This window comes from Sinohyriopsis cumingii, chromosome 12 (assembly GCF_028554795.1).
Source record: "Sinohyriopsis cumingii isolate HCF-2022 chromosome 12, ASM2855479v2, whole genome shotgun sequence".
Lineage (NCBI taxonomy): Eukaryota > Metazoa > Mollusca > Bivalvia > Unionida > Unionidae > Sinohyriopsis > Sinohyriopsis cumingii.
Window position 1 is genome coordinate 107,699,109 of NC_142972.1, and position 17,717 is coordinate 107,716,825.

General features: G+C 36.0%; 1 protein-coding gene across 2 annotated transcripts in view; it reads left to right on the top strand.

Moving 5' to 3' along the window:
- Positions 1 to 2,086: 2,086 nt before the first annotated feature.
- Positions 2,087 to 17,717, top strand: part of LOC149787216 (tetratricopeptide repeat protein 38-like) — a 66,284-nt gene continuing 50,653 nt past the window's right edge. The window contains exons 1-3 of one of the 2 annotated variants that reach the window (XM_089977716.1): positions 2,148 to 2,226; positions 5,724 to 6,550; positions 12,596 to 12,673. In XM_089977716.1, the coding sequence (XP_089833842.1) occupies positions 12,650 to 12,673 (24 nt within the window). In that variant the 5' untranslated portion in view covers positions 2,148 to 2,226; positions 5,724 to 6,550; positions 12,596 to 12,649. Of the gene's footprint in view, positions 2,227 to 5,723; positions 6,551 to 12,595; positions 12,674 to 17,717 lie in introns of both variants that reach the window. The other variant, XM_089977715.1, reaches the window with a different exon arrangement.

A 17,717-nucleotide genomic window follows, 5' to 3' on the forward strand; every position in this document is an offset into this window, starting at 1 on the left:
TGGTCTAAAGCGCTGTCCATTACGGATCACTGCCATCTCACCTCTGTCTGCATGGGTTTGAGTCTCAGATTCAGCCAATGTGGGTATGTGAGAAAGCTTGCCAGTAGCTTCTCGTGGGTCGGTGGTTCTTTCCAGGCTTTTCCCGGGTTCTTCCTCCACCATTAACACTGGCCGCCATATATGGCCTATCGTGTGCTGAAAAATGGCGTTAAACCCAACAACAACAACATTATGTAGTAGTGGTGAAGACATAGGCACACGAGGCAGTAGTTGTCTTCAAGTCACATACAATCCTTTATGCAGTTCTAGTGAGGATAAAAGTAGATAATCTCGTATGTAGTTAACTCTCGTATATTAATATATTCAATGCATAATGAAAAGAAGAAGAAGAAAACGTTTGATAGCATTCCTACAAAAATATTTGTTTTCTACCGAAATAAATATTGTTAGATTTTTGAAAGGACAGCACTTTATCTGATTGTCATCTTATTAATTTATTAAGTATGTTTTGTTTATATTAAACAATATTTTTTTGCAAGTTCGTGAAATAGTGGATTTTCCAAGAGAAATAATTTTTATAATTCAATGGAGCGAATTGTCAATTTTATATTTTTTTACCCCATCTTTGCTTGCAATGGATCCGATTTGTTTTTGAAGGATCTCACAGTCCTAGGACTATAATGTCATCTGTAAAAAGTCTTGTGCTGGATTTGACACTGGCAGGTAGGTCATTGATGAACGCCAGAAGAGGATGGGACCCAAAACACACTCTTGAGGAACCCACTAGCAACCGGTGATGGGTCTGATCTTGTTCCATCTACTATAACCCTCAGCGATCTGTCTCAGGAAATATCTGATTCATTTCTGGGTATTACCCCTCATGACATAGTGGTCCAGCTTACAATGGAGGCTTCTGTCTGGTACGTAGTCATACTTTTGATGTTAAACTTACAAAATATACTTTCTAAGTCAATTGCTTCCACCATTTCCGGCTGATATACAAATGTACAGCTCTTATACGCTACTGGATAAATGGCATTTACATACTAAAATAGGCAACTCATGAAATCCAATAGGTGTCGCTAGGACAAAGCACTGAAATATATGTTTGATTCACCGAAGTGTAGATAGCATTAACATATCCGAACCTTAGAAAACGAAGATGTTTTTACCCATTATTTTTGTTTTCTTCAACAGGCATCGATAACATTACGACCAAAGAATTTCATCCGCATGTTCAGTCGCTAGGTGCAGTGGTAGTATTTGGATCTCTCACGCAAAAAATCAAAACCGCTTGAATCTTACCGTGGACTAAATTGCCACATTTGAATCCCACTGAAGGCTTAACAGCCACGTTTGTGTCACACTGTGGACTTAAATACTACGTTTTAATCCCAATGTGGACTTAATTACTACGTTTTAATCCCACTGTGGACTTGATTGTTTCTTCCATGCACTGTATGTACATTTTTAAACATTGTAATAGGAAAGAGATTTATGTTATTACTCGTATCTTCCGTGCAAATCAACACAAACCAAAGTATAAACGTTGAACAGGTAACATTATTATAAGAAATCTGCTATTTCAGTCCTTTGTACACTTTAGCTGGCCAACATAGCGGATATATTTAACTTCGTGAATTAAACACTCACAAACTCTTCACCCAGTTTCACCCATTCGATAACTCATATCCGTTATTAACTTAACACAAACTACGCGTCATCAAATCTCTCTCTCTCTCTCTCTCTCTCAGTGCAGTATTCATGTAACTTTGATATTACGTAATATTTTAAGTGTGCAGCAATTCATGTAGGGGGAGGACTTAATCCACGTTATGAAAACCTGAAGCCTGACATCATTTGCTCATAATTTGGGAAAACAAAGTGTGACTACAAACTCTTTCATTTCATATGTTTGAATGTTATTTGACTGATGTATGATTTCTTCATATACTGCCACCATATTTTAAACCTATTTTATAGGTATTCCTGTTCAAAGGAGAAGAATATGAGCACAAGAAGTAGAACATGCAGAAGAAAGAGGGTGTTATTTCCTAGTTACTTGTGCCGGCTAAACAAATGCTGGCATGTCTATATCCGTTACATACCGTAATCTGGTTTGTGCGATATTTAAGCTATAAATAGAACTGAAATCACATGACTTGTAGGCCTAGACAAAGTTCTTTCTGTATTGATAAAATCAACATGAGCTGGAAAGACAGTCAGGTATGTTAAATAACCGAGTTATTAATGAATTAATGATACAGTATTATTAGATTTTATAAATGATTTTGTCTTTACATAATAATTTCATGTTTGATGTATTATCTCTCAGCGCAATTCATTCAGTCCGAAAGGATTCCTTTATTTGAATGGAGGACGGTTCTGGACGTGCGTATATGCCACGAGGAATGCATCTCTAGGTACGAAGTTGAAGGGGAGGGGGAGAGAGAAGATACGCGTCGTCGTCACTTTCTAGCAAAACTCGTTAACTTACCAATCCCATAACTGCAGGCTTGCACAGTAACTTTCGGTTTGAGTTTTACCACAGGAGTCTGACGTTTTATTAATAAAGTACGGCGAAATCTCTGACAGCATGAAATCACCTTATCGGTACAAGGAGTGCAAGCGTGACCACAACCCTCCGCTCGATTCGACTTTTCTCACGCGTCTTTTGTCGCTTCAGAATCGCAAGAAAACTGAAAAACTACACATATTCGTTCAAAAGACAGTAACGTACCAACGACTAACTCTCGGACGACTATCGCATGAATCCACTTCGGCGAACTAACCTTTATTTTACCATTACGGTCATAAATCCTACGTAGCAGAATCCATCAGACGGAAGTAATCCATTGTACCAGTTTCTACCCTACAGAAAATATGCGTTAGGGTCTAATAATCGTACCGAACTCGGCGCAGAATTCGTGTTATCTTTTAATGTTTGGGTAATTTGTGAGGTGTGATGTGATGTGATTTTGCATTTTTAACGTAGCTTTAACAATTTTTCAGTCATATCGCTACGATGTCTGCAGTGTGGCAGTTTATAGTGATGTCTACTGGGGCATCATGCCGCAGACGTTTAGCATGATATCCCACCCAGTCACATTATCCTGACACCAGGCCGACCAGTCTTAACACTAACCTCTTAATGCTGAGCGCCAAGCGAGGCACCTGCTATTATCGTTTTTTAAGTCATTGGTATGACACGGCCGATGATCGAACCCACGACCTGCAGCATCCGAGGCGGACGCTCTAACCACTAGGCCACCGGGGCGGTGAAAATGACATGTGTCAGCCGGGAAATGGGAAATGTAATAATGCGGAATCAATCGATGAGCCGAATTTGCTCAGAATAATGAATGCATCATGAAAATGTTATTTACAGTATTATATTGCTACAATTTTCAAAAGTTGTAAAAAAATAATGCTCTCACTCTGTAAATACATACATACATACATACATACATACATACATACATGCATGCATGCATGCATGCATACATACATGGGCCTACAGTTGCTGATAACGCTCAGACTGTCCTTGCATTGTATACACATTAATTCTGATAATTTTAGTATTTAGTGTTACCTGCCTCGTCTGTCTGTATATCTGTCTCTCTCTCTCTCACGCATCATCATCATCAGTGGTATAAAGTATCAGTTTTTCCTCTTTCCTTTTGTTTTTTTTTTCTTTCTTTCTCTGTATCGTTATCATCATCATCATAATAAATAATACATCTCTCATACAAGTATCATATTTTCTTTTTCATTATTAGTTTCTGTTATGAAAAAACCTCAGTACAAACAAAAGATCATCTTATAATGTGGCAACTTCTAGAAAGTCGATCGAACACATTTTTAAATCTACCGGGTCCAGCATCCGTCTAGATTTTATTATTTGCAGTGTGACGACGTCATCAACCGTTATTTCTACTATCTGAACTTTAACTACTTGTTTCTTTTCTGGAAAGTTATATAAAATTATCAAATGATTCAGCCTGAAATAAAAAGCAAGTTAAACATCTTATTTTGTGAAGTTACTTTCATGATGTGACCGTAATGGTGAAAATAAATCGTCGGATTGGATTCATGCGATGGCCGTCCGAGAGTTATGCGTTGGTAAGTTACTGTCTTTTGAATCGATATGTTTAGTTTTTCAGTTTGTTTTGCGATTTTGAAGCGATAAAAGACGCGTGAGAACAGTCGAATCGAGCTGAGGGTTTTGGTCACGTTTGCACTACTTGTGTTCACTTATAGTACTGATAAGGTGAGTTCATGTTGTTAGAGATTTCGTCGTACTTTATTGATAAAGCGACAGACTCCTGTGGTTTTACCGTACATCAACACAAGAATGTTATTTAGTGTTGATGCAGTTGAAGTACAGGGTATTCCCCAAAGACTCAAAGCAGTAGTCGATCCAGGCTGATCCATTGGTAGTATTGAAACCAGCACCATACCAGTCGCGAGTCCAGCGCGCTAACCACGGAGGCACCACTGCGACTGCTTCCACAAGTCGCCTCATTTGGCATGCCTTAGATCGCATTGGGTCCATTACGTATCTATGAGCCTGCTTGAGTCTGCGCAGTGGGTATTAAGCTACTATCATAAAATTGTAACTTTAGTTGCTTGCAGGGTATTTTGCTCATCAGTACCAGTATGCCACTCCTTCAATCCCCCTCCCTGTCTCTCTGTCCCTCCCTCTCCACTTCAGACTGAACATTGGTACAGAGATGCCCCCCCCCCCTTGCGTTATACGTATATTTATTCATGTTCCCATCTGTCACACTTTCATTTTCACTCACGTGGTATACTTACATTAATCTAGATGTTGCGTATCAGACTTAAGGCAGAAGTCAAACTAAGGGGTCAGCAGTGTAAGCTTTCCCTTGCTGTCCAAGAACGAGCATTTAGTAATAGAAGGATGAAACTAATAGTTATGTGCGCTGGGTTCAAATTTGTAATTTCATGGTCAGGAACATAAGCACTGTTTTGTAGCTATATAATTTTGAAGCTGCTTAGAAAACCAACATGAAAATTAAGATCGATATGTATGGTCTTCGTTTACTCTTTCGGAGTGGTATTTTGAAAACAGAAGTCAAACATTTGTAATATGTGGGTGGTGGTGTTATATATTTGCATTTGCTTGTATTGTCTTCATTTCACTAGCTTCTGAGATTTCTTTCTTCTTCCCATTCTTTTTCTCTCTCTTTCACACAGTATTACGAATGCTATATTGGGGTTTAAATGTAACTGCTATGTAGCTTAATGGACTCTGCACTTTTTGTGACAAATCATTAGTAGTATATGGGGGCATCCTAGCCTCAACGAAATCCCAGTCAATTTATTGCCTTTGTTTCTCGAAGTGTCACCCCTACTTTATACAGTATATGCTATGTGTCTTGTAACACTCAGTGGCGTAGCAAAGAAATCTCTGTTAAATAATAGATGCACTTGTAAAAACAGATACCGTCTGTACTCACTTAAAAGTCGAGTCAAACTGCAATCAACAAAGATCATGTTGTACCCTCGCATAATTAGCCTGCAGATCAGTGTCTATGTTGTTCGTTCTACTGATTACTCATAACAAACTGCACAGACCCAGATCTGTCAGCGCGTGATGCAATGGCAGGTCTCGGTCTACGCAGTTTGCAGTTGAACTCTTCTTATAAGCGAGTATATACTGTTTGTTTGTTATTTAACATTCCTTTTATATTTTTTAGCCTAACATCGATCGGTCGGTCCATCGACTGATCTTCGATGGAGATAATCTGTCAGGGCCAGTGCTTAATACTACTGCAGAATATATAGAGCATCACCGATTTAAATTGACGATAAGCACATTCCATTTTGTGCGTTTCTTTGTTGGCACAAACAAGCGATAGTGTTCAAAGTTGACCTAACACGAAAATATTGGACACCTGTGCGTGATACACTTAAATGTGATATTGTCTTTCGCATATTGTGGGTCAAGACACATTGTAAATAAACGTGACTTTCTTTCCATGTATGACCCTGACCATTTGGAAATAAGTGTCATAAAAATGAAATTTTTCAGGAATATTATTCATAAAGTCAGACTAGACAGAATTATTCTGACTTCGATGGGAGTGTTAAAACTTTGGCGGTTAGATAAAGTTAATCCTGATTGGCTACGGTAAACGGGTGTGTGGTGGAGGTGATGGTGGTGGTGTCTAGGCGAAATTCAAGGGTCTTAAGTAACCTCCCTCGCGAAATTGGTCAGTCTTAGTTTTTGTCGGAAGTATTAATTTATCATCCGAGAAATAACAAGTATATCTCGTTAACTCGTCCAAGGACCATGGTGTGGAAGAATTTGAGGAAAGAAAGAACTAGTCTCAAAAGGGCACAAAGGGGGAAAATAGCTCCATACCTGTGCTACACAGTGGAAAGGAGTGCAGACTACAACCAAGTTAAGGTTGATGAGCCGAAGAAGATCGATGGATCGAGAGAGAGAGAGAGAGAGAGAAAAGAATTACGGCACCGCTGACATCTCACCAAGAGTGGTTTGGAAGGGACCACAAGCAACCAGGTTATGCTGATATGCCGGCTATTTGAGTTCGGTCATTCACTCGATTATATGATGAAATTGTTTTATCAGTATAACAGAACGGCTAATTGCATTTCGCATAATTTGTATAATTCTATTTCTAAGAGAAAATGTATCATTCAGATGTCATGTTTAGTTTCATTTTGTTTGTGTAATTGATTCAGTTTTTCTATTTTACATACGGGACCTTGTCTTGTACTATTTTATATCTTTGATCTCGGTCATTCCTGCATTAATTTAATATTTTGTTTTATAGTTGGCTGGATCTGGGCAATAACAATATGGTCGATCATCTCCTAGGTAACGACAAGCAGAGCACCATAAGTGGATCATATCACGCCCCACAATAACAAAGCTATTCAAAATGTCTGACTGAAATTTGGTACATGTATGAGAATAGTGGTCTAGACGTGTCGTTTGCTGTATACAGTTCTTTAGTTGAAAACTTAATAATGTTTTTGTCCATTTGTCATCCACCCATCGATCCATCCACACTTTCACTATGGGCAAAACTCCGAAAATACATCCATGAACTTTGGTACACTTAATAGATTAGTGGTGTAAATGTTGTCATTTACAGTTAATATTTCATCATTTGCAGTATTGTAAACCTTTTCATCCATTTGTGTTAATTCATCCATCCATCAATCATACTTTCCTTTACTGGACATTAGTCTGAAACCATCCGGTAACTTTGGAAATATCTCTATGGGACTTTACAAAATTAGTGGTCCAGAAATGCCTTTTGCTGATAGGAATTTTAATACTTTTTTAAAAAAATAAACAACAAATTATCCATTGGTATATCCTTGGGTTTTTTTTCTTGCCCCGTTTTTTTATTGGTGATGAACAGGTTTTATATAATACATTCCAAATAAATGCAAGTAGCTAAGAAATGAAGAGTAAATAATTTTGGAACATTATTTTTCAAGGTTTTCTTTTCGCGCTAACCTGACTGATCGCGAAAATGCTGAAAAAAAGATCTCATAAATATAGCACATGGTAGACATTGCAGTAGATGATATTAATAACTATACAGTCTACGAATCATTTTAGAAGCAATAAAGAAAAGATGGCGGGACAAGCGGCAAGGTAAAGAATTGATATTCGACGGATAACTGCGCAAAAATTTAAAGGAAATTATGACTAATGTGAGCTGCATACTAGTTCACTGAGTTTGTTACATATGTAAAACTTGAGCACATATGGCCCACCAATTTCGGGTAAATTAAAGTGACAGGATGTTCACCGTTTTCTTGTAGAAGGCTCTGTATTTGTGGTGTATAACTAACACTTTCTGTCATTCCCTGTAGCTAGCCCTCTCAGATCTCGTAAAATCGAACATATCGTTATGTAAATGTTTCATTATTATGCGCGCGCGCAAGAGGTGTGTATATTATTAACGTCATGCCAAGTGTGAATAAGGAAGTTGGCTGCATTTTCAGTCTCAAATTATTGGACACGTGTTTTATAACATGTCAAGCCTGGCGTAAAGAATTTTTTTAAAAATAAAAAACAAACTGTTCTCTGTCAATTTCATGTATGTAATTCATGTTGCTTACGATTAGGTTCATAAATCATTCCCACCAGTCAGATCCAGAAACCAGTCAGATGTGGCTTTCGCTCATTTTAAAATTTCGGATTGCTTTAGTCATGTGGCTCGACTCGACCATCGCGGCTAATTATAGCGATTATGATGTAACAATCGGATGTAGTCATAAAATTCGAAATGATGGCAGAAGGTAGTTTTGCTATTCCATGTGGATTTACAAGATGACAAACAGACTTTGGTTTGGAAATATCCTGTACATATCATCGAAAGGCCTCTTCTATCCACTGTAATTCATTAGCCGCGAGAAATAAATGTCAGAAACATTTCACTAATGTGTTTCGGACAGTTATATCTGCGTAAATTGCATGATTTTACGAAGAGATGAGATCGGATGTGAAACCGTTCATCAATGTCAGTACAGGTTTGGCTGCTGATTTATCGGACTGTCATGCACTCATTTAATATAAATACTGTCACGCACGAAACTATCCAGCAATATAATATACGATTTACTTCTCTGACGCGTAGTTTTTATATCCTGAATATTTGTTTTGCAAATTCTATATAATCAGGTTGTTGTGAATCAGGAAACATATTTTCACGGCTGATATACACCTGTCCGACATTGAATCCAATTCGTTTGCTGACTGTTGATGTTATCATTTCAACTCTAAAATGTAGACAATTATTTTTGTAGAATATATTTTTGTCTTTCATTACTTGGGGGTGGTGGTGTTGAAGAAGTGCGCTACTTTAACTTCTTTGAAATTGTTGCATTCATCAGAATAAGGAAAAAGAAAATGAAAACAGTCACAGGCAGTTTTCTTGGCTACAGTGCAGTCAGATCTGGGCCGGTTACTTTGGATGGCTTAGTGTCATTTAGGCCCCAAACCACGTCGTTCCGGAACGATTCGGCCCTAACGCTACTCTTGCTTAGTACCATTTGGCTGGGACGTTTGGTCCCACGTGCATTTTATTAGGGATATAGTGTGCTACCAGAATAATACTGCTTTCTCTAATCTATAAGGTTTTTATAGTAGAAATTGATAAATTAGTCATCATAATTTGACAAATATCATTTTGTATTAAAGTCATACATTTTTCCAAAGTTGTATTTTTTATATACAATCGTGGGCAAATATTTTCTTCGTAATTCTCCATGTAGCGGACAAGCAGTAATAAAAAAAATTCATTTTCGATATTAACGTTACAAATGTGACAATCTTTCTTCATAACAAATATTTTCATATCTTCCTATGTTTTTTCTGATTAGCAGGTTCCTGATTCTAAGCACAGTGATTATATCACAAAAATTGCCATCTCCTAACAATTCTATATAATTTTGATAAGTGAATTCTACTCCCAGTGACTTATAGAAACGCAGTCTTTCCATCGACTTATTTACATCCTGCAGCTTTAGCCTAAAAATATCTTCACGTCTCCGACCGAACAAACGAAGAAATGTATTTTCATAATGTACGCCTCGATTACTCCAAAAACTGATAAATTCAAATATATAGAAGTCTTTCAACATTGTTAACCCAGCAATCACAATTCCTCCCCATCTTAACTGTAAATTTTAGCATCATTTTGGAAATCTGTTTTCTGGCATTTTTTGAATTTTTAGCCAATATTTCAAAATACGTAATATTGCATATCTTCATTCCTAATTAATTTTATACGAATGTATTTGGAGTACACATAGATGTACCAATACTATATTTATAAAATGAGGAACTCTTTTCAGTATCATTGGCATATTAAACCATTCAAACCTCAGCCCATATTTAAGGATGGCAGCTATTTTCGAGTCAAACAGACGAAGCAATCCAGTTATGAAAACTGTTATTGTGAATACTGACGCGTAAAATGCGCAACATAAATTTTCTGCGTCTTATTATTTAATATAAATCATGCTTTCTCGAATACTACACATAATACATGTACAGCGTAAGACATACGTACACAGCGTATGACATACACAGCGTAAGACAAAGTATAATATTGCACAAGAAAGTGTCAGTAATCATAGCGATAGATAAGACAATTATGTTTTGAAGAAATATCAAACAACTTAAATTAAAAATTATTCTAAATGAAATGGATTGACCAGACAAATTCTGATTGATACAGGATCAAGTATCAATGAAATGGATTGACCAGACAAATGCTGGTTGATACAGGATCAAGTATCAATGAAATGGATTGACCAGACAAATGCTGATTGATACAGGATCAAGTATCAGTGCGATCAAAATAATACCTGGCCAATCCAACCTCATAAAACAGATTCTAGTTAAAGTATGCACACATTCCAGCTCATGATATGCAGAAATGTAATACTTGTTTGTTGCAAAATCAAACCATGGAAGTCGATTATGTAATTAAATATCAACAGATATTGCCAGGTGATGTAAGTTAAATAGCCTTCATGTTCCCATACATTGATGTCTTTTAAGCAGATCACTTTTTTGTGTGAAACCCCTTCGATGTTTTTGTCATATATTGCCTTCAGCCCCTGCGTTGTATTTCTCATATTGCATTCAGCTCCTACATTGCTTTTTCTCATATTCTGTTTAGCCCCTGCATTGTATTTATCTGATATTCTATTTGGACTCTTTGTTGTATTTGTCTTGTTTCTATTTGGGTTCTTTGTAGTATTTGTCCCATATTCTGTTCAGTCAGCCCCTGTGTTGCATTTGTCCCATATTCTGTTCGGCCCATTACAATTTTTAAAATTTCTTACGCATTATGCAAATTTCTGTTATCAGCGTAACTCGCCCCCCCCCCCCCGTTCCCCTTATGAATAGTGTTAAGAAGAGCCGGAAAACAACTGAGTTTTCGGTGAATCTTTAGATTAACAACTGTTTTAAATTTTTAAATTGCTGACATTTTATCATTTTAAATATCTTAATGGGAACATAGAGCAGATGAGACAACTACTGTTTTCTTTTTAAATTAGGAACAAAATGGGAGAAACAGAAGATAGATAACTGGAAAATGCTTTCTGTGGTTTATTTTATTTTATCTAATTAATGCAGATTTCATTATCACACTTGGACTGAATCTAAATAAAGGTACCTAGCGCGTACTTTACACGTACTTCATTGCTATAAATAAGAGATCGAATAACAATAATTTCCACCAGTCATCGAGTTTACTGGATACTATAGCAATTATTAATATTACTACTTTATATAATAATGTTTTCATTGGAACATACGGTGTTGCCAAGTCCAACAGTCTGGAATACCATCGTGTAGATCAATGAGGTGTATAACACAGTACGTGTTATACATCTTATAGAGGCGATCAAGGTGCTGTTAAATGGAATTTTATTCCATCAGCTAGTTTCATTTTGTAATACATAGTTTGGCTGCCTAAATTTTAACATAGGTTATTGCGCTTTTTACACAAAATTTAATATTATTCCAGTTGAATACCTGTTTTGTAAGTTTTAAAATTTCTTCTTTAGGACGATTTTTCTAAAACAGTTAAGCAATTGTATTTGTGATGCTCAAAGTGGACGATTTCAATAAAATTCCATTTAAATCCTTTCATCAGTAACAAAGAAAAACTGTTTACAAACGCTTTGCAATTAAAGTTTACAAATAAACGCTCACTGTTTTCATTAAAATTAAAGGAACCAGCAAACATTTATTATATACAATAGTTATCTTTGAATTAGCAAAAGCGATTTTGTCAGTAGTAATATCAAATAAGACTGGGACTTTGTCAGTAATAATGTCAAGTGGGACAAATTGTTTTCAGTAATAATGTGTGGGACAAATTGTTGTCAGTAATAATGTCAAGTGGGATACATTTTTGTCAGTAATAGTGTCAAGTGGGACGGGGATTTTGTCAGTAATAATGTCAAGTGGGAAAGAAATTATGTCAATGATAATATCAAGTGGGGCAGGGATTTTGTCAATGATAATATTAAGTGGGACAGGGATTTTGTCAACTTTCTTATCTCCGGCGGCCTAGTGGTTAATGCGTCCGCCTGGGATGCGGGAGGTCGTGGGTTCTATCCCAGGCCGAGTCATGCCAAAGACTTCTAAAAATGTTACTAACAGCTGCCTCGCTTGGCGCTCAGCATTATGAAGTTAGTGTAAGGACTGGTCGGCCTTGTGTCAGGATAATGTGACTGGGTGGGACATCATACTACATGTCTGCAGCATGATGCCTCAGTGCTAGACATCACTAGAAAGTGCCACACTGCAGACATCGTAGCGATATGACTGGAAAATTGTTAATGATACGTTAAAATCTAAATCATACGCATTAGAACGTCTTGGTTTGGTTCTTTTGTCCATCTACACATTGTAAGCCAGTTTTATTAGATTTTCAAACCTTTCTCTACTTGTTTTGTCTTCACTAAGGTATATGCGTTTTTCCAGATTATGATGTATTAAGTAATTCTGTGTTTGTTAATCTTGTAATTACATTGCCATATTGTATTATTTCCATTACAGCAATGGCGGGCAGAGGGCCTGTCTCTGACCACACCCAGTGACGAGGCTTGCAAAATGTTTGATGCTACAGTGACACAGGTATAATGCAAAACCGTGTTTATAAAATTTCACTGAATGTGAAAACATAAATGCCTATATAGCCAACGAATTTAATTAACACAGTTCTACAATTGAATAGTGTAACGTTACCCTCTTAGTAAGAAGGGTGGTTAATTGGATTTGCCTGGCGTTATGTAGAGGATGACCTCCCTCGATATTAAAGCCCGGTGGGAGCGGAAAGATATAAGTTCAACGGCGATCTGGACAAGACTACTGGGAAGAAATGATGCAATACGAGCCCCCCCCCCCCGAAAACTAACAAATTTAATTAAAACAAATTAATATAGTCAATTCCAATTCAACTTAAGTTATGTCAACATAATTTAATAGCAGTGTCTAATTTGGATTTATTTCATCTTAATGAGTGGTGAAAAGAGCGTACTGTCCACGACTGATTGCATCACCTTCTTCCCTTGACCGTGTATCAACGTCTTCCTATTTCATTGAGCCTTCATATTCTGTACGCTTCACCCCTTCCTGGACTTCCTGGTCGTTTATTCTGAACTCGTCACTTTTTTATTCTTCGGATTTCCGTCTTCGGACTGTCACGTCTCTCCCCAGAAAGCTGTTCCTTAAAGAACAAAATTACCCATAAATCTATGTATGTAACATTTTCTATATGTACATAAAATTCCCTCACTGATGTTACTCAGAAGCATGCTAGATATCCACACACTGCATAAATTCTGACTTAATCATTAATATAGAACATCAACATCGCTTCACAGCGACCCGCCATAAATTAACAAGTGAGCGGTATATCCAACATTACGGTATCTCTTTATTTACGCTACCGCATGCTCGATTACTATTGCATACAATTTACAAAATTTTAGCTCACAGCAATTTCTAATTTACAAGATTATTTAAACATTACAAAATAAGATATAAATATGCGAATATCGTTAACTCACGACAATCAGGATCGTCCTAACAAACAAAGGAAATTATTTCATATAACCCTATGAAATCCAACACATATGAAAACTTGGATAGGATGCAATCATCAATTCTATCAGCTAACTAGCAACTGTAAAATTAAAGATATACATTGCATGACAACTCTAGCATCAACAGATTTCCTTGAAATTGAATAAATGATAATAATATGGGTCCTAGTCATATGAAACACATTTGTGTAAAACAAACAGTCAAAAATGGAAAAATGCATGAAAAAATAAAATTGCATACCTTAATGCTGTTCTCTTTCAGAAATTGTTTGTCCTAGTACTAAACCCTGTCTTTTCTTACAAGACAGCCACCTATTCCCTTTTTCTTGTTTAACGAGGAAAGCACTATTCTTTTTAGGCTTCCTCGAGCCAACCTTCTCCTCTCTCAGGAAATGTAAGACTCAAGAATTTCGACTCAATGCATTCAACTTTAAGGTTCAATACAGTTCGAAATTCATTACTTTACAAATAGATTTTAAGGCCGTCTACCATATATACTGTTTTATGGTTGAAATTCATAGCTTTTGAAAATTAACAGATTTTAAAAAATTAAAAAATAAAAAGAAACGATATGTTTACGTTTTATCAATGCATTACAGGAATCTGATATAACTAGTCTTGAAGATTAGAACTGTTCTGGCAGTAGCTGAAATGGTGCGTAGCCCATCAATCTCATTAAGAAGGATAACACGTGAATGCAACACGATTTTAACCAATAAAATTATTCTGGAGAGTTTAGGCAGAACAAGCGCTTTATGAGGTTTTATAAGTATGAAAGAAATCAAAGGTGGTCCATGATGGCTTTTGAGCTTTTGATTTTAAAAAAACGGCCGCCCTTTGGAGGAAGTGAGTTAAAAACATTTTCTTTTTATTAACATTTGATCAAGTGTTTAAGTGACCTATACAAACATTAACATGTTTGAATATATGGTTACATGAAAGAGCTGCACTGTAGAATCTCCCTGCCTGGCTCGTGGTCTCATTTAACTTTGATTTATCTTTTCTTTTCTTTCTTCTGAATTGTTTGTTATTTTAAAGATAATAATTCATTGATTAAATGTATTAATAATACATTGGCATCCATCAGTGACTTTTTGTTAGTATTATGATAATGAAGTTTGAAACTTTTGTTACCGATTATGGTTAACTCCTTTACGGATAGCAGGAGGCACATAACAAACTGACATACTCGTTCTATTAGGACCTCCTTCAGGCAAGCCGCATCTAACCATGAGACAGCTTCCTATACATGGTGGATGCACAATTTATTCTAGGCGATGATGGTGTTAGAGTCGGATTAGCAGACAGTCTATTGTACCAGTTGGGAGAGAGTGCTAATATTGATCCTGATTTCATGCCACATGTTGACAAATATCTGCGTGGATACAGTATCCATAATCCCTCAAATACAACCAAGGGTGAAAAAGAAATCGATGGTTGAAGCAACCTTGTTGTGCCAGTACTAACTTGAGGCCATCTGAGAATCATCGCATTAACACACATAAACAATTAGACTGTCATACAAAAAAAAACCATAAAGGGACTGATTCTACAACGATGAAGTAGAATTCACCTACAACTCTACTGTCATCAAATTATTCCTCAATTACATCGAATCACTTACAGTAACTCGTCTGGAAAAAACAAAAACAAAAAACCAGATTGTTATGAATCTGGACAAGGTCTGCCTGTCATGCAATGTTATTTTGTGGTGATAATATGAATAGAAGAACTGCGATGAACTCTTAAAGTGGCTTTGAACATCTAGGTTTTTGAAACAAAAATATTATCAAAGCAGAACAACAGCTATAAAATGAAATCATTAAAAAGACTGTTGTCGTTGCTGCAATTTGTGGAATAGGCGCTGCGATCACCGTTGGCCTTGATGTTGCTGAATTGTGACCCTGGCAACAGTCATTTATGCAGCAGTTGGAAGAGTTGTTAGAACTATATTGATAACAGTAATTTTGTAATAGATACATTCTGTTTTTTTTATTCAGAGGTTCTTGATTCAGCACAGAGCGATTTTCATATAAGTAGCAAACCACCTGGTGTCAGTTGAGGATGAAAACAACACTTCAGATCAAGATCGTGTTGATTAAAACGGAAAACCGGAGTGCTTGCGTAAAAATAGAAACAAAACAGGCAATTGATTTGCGCATATTAAAACTCAAGTAAATTTTCACGGATTTGTCCTTGCTGACGTTTTTGGCACAAGGCTTACCACTGGCAACTCCACTTGAGAGGCCATTTGTTTCACTCATGGGTATTTAACATGGAACATGCATTTTCAAAGGTGGTAAAGTCATGGGATGTAGAATGTATTAACCATAAGAATAATGTCACACTCCCATTAACTCACTACTGCTGTGCATTGAATTGAAAATATCATACCATAACTGCATACAATTACTGCTGTGTTTGCAATTTTCCATGGTCCAGGGTATAGCTAATACTTCTATTTTGTAAAAAAAAACCATCCCTGATCATTAAGGTTACTTTGTTCTAAATCACATGGTCCTCCATCATATTTCATTTAAAGCAAAAAATACTGTAGGAATTTGACAATGGCGATCTATATTTATGTTTTTATAAATAATTCTAATGCTATTAGCCCTGAAAATGAAATGTAAATCCTAAGCCTCTAACAATCACAACTTTTTGAAATCCCAGGCTACTAAACATCCAAATTTTTTGAAAAATCATAAACCAACAACTTCCAAAATCTTATGAAAATGTCAGGCCACAAACTCTCAACATTTTAATGAAATCATCCAGATTTTATGAAAAATGAAGCATCACTAATCCATATAAATTTTAAGAGAAAATAGTAATATCTGTTCGTTACAATTTAAATATAAATCCACGAGAACTCAGTTATAATGCCATTTAGTTTATTTATATATTTTTTGTTGAGTGTTTCTTAGTTCTTCTGTTGTTATATGTGTAGAGCTGATGGATTTTGAGTGCAGAGGTGCTGTTAATATATGTTGGGACCAATTACAGACATATTTGTTTCTTTCCAAAACACGGAATGTGTTACTACTAACAAATCTTAAACATTTCCTTATAATACTGTCTTTTCAGAAAACAAAATGAAAAACAAACCTCACTGTTAAAACCACAAAATGGATTGAATGACATAACTAATAATCAGTATCATTAGGATTGTATGTTTATATAGGTGATTGTTAAAGTTAATTGTTATTTCATTACTTATAGCTGTTAAAACAGCTTCACTGACCATTTTCATATAAATTCACTAAATTTACCTGATGCCTGATGATCCATAACAGATTTTATTAGTTTAATTTTAGTTTATTTAAATTAATTGTGATTTTCTTATCTACAGTACAAGCTAACACTGGATGAAGCATACACACATACATACACACATGCATACTAGCGTATATATATATATATATATATATATATATATATATATATATATATATATATATATATATATATATACACACATATACAGAGTGGAACCCCGCTATAACGCGATAATTGGGGACCAAAATATTGGATCGAGTTAATATCGGGGTCGCGTTACACTATTTTACTTTTTACGGAGAACAACTCATTGGCACACATTCTAATGTATATGATGAATAGGGTATCAACACCGTTTATTATCGTGCCTTCATTGCATAATTTTTTTCTCAGATCATTGTGTCTGAATTCAACGTTTAATATACAGCATGAACATAGTATCAACACCGTTTACTTGCCGTCTGATATCGTACCGTCGGGGCTTGCAGTTAATCCATTATATATGTAATTCCATTGAAAAAATTGCATACATATTTAAACTATTCAATAATTTTGTCCCACATCATTATCTGTGAATTCAGTGGGAAAAATTAACAGCAAAATTAGGCTAAGAAAGACGAAGCACGTGTACGGTTCATTACGTTCCGGAGTCTACGGACGGTATCTGTACAATTTTCATACTGCTAAAATTTTCTCATATGCGTTTTCGTGTTCATTTATCCATTGTAAATTTCCAGTTATTAACGCTTTGTACGCCTATTCGTTTTAACGACTACAGCAATAATAATTAACAA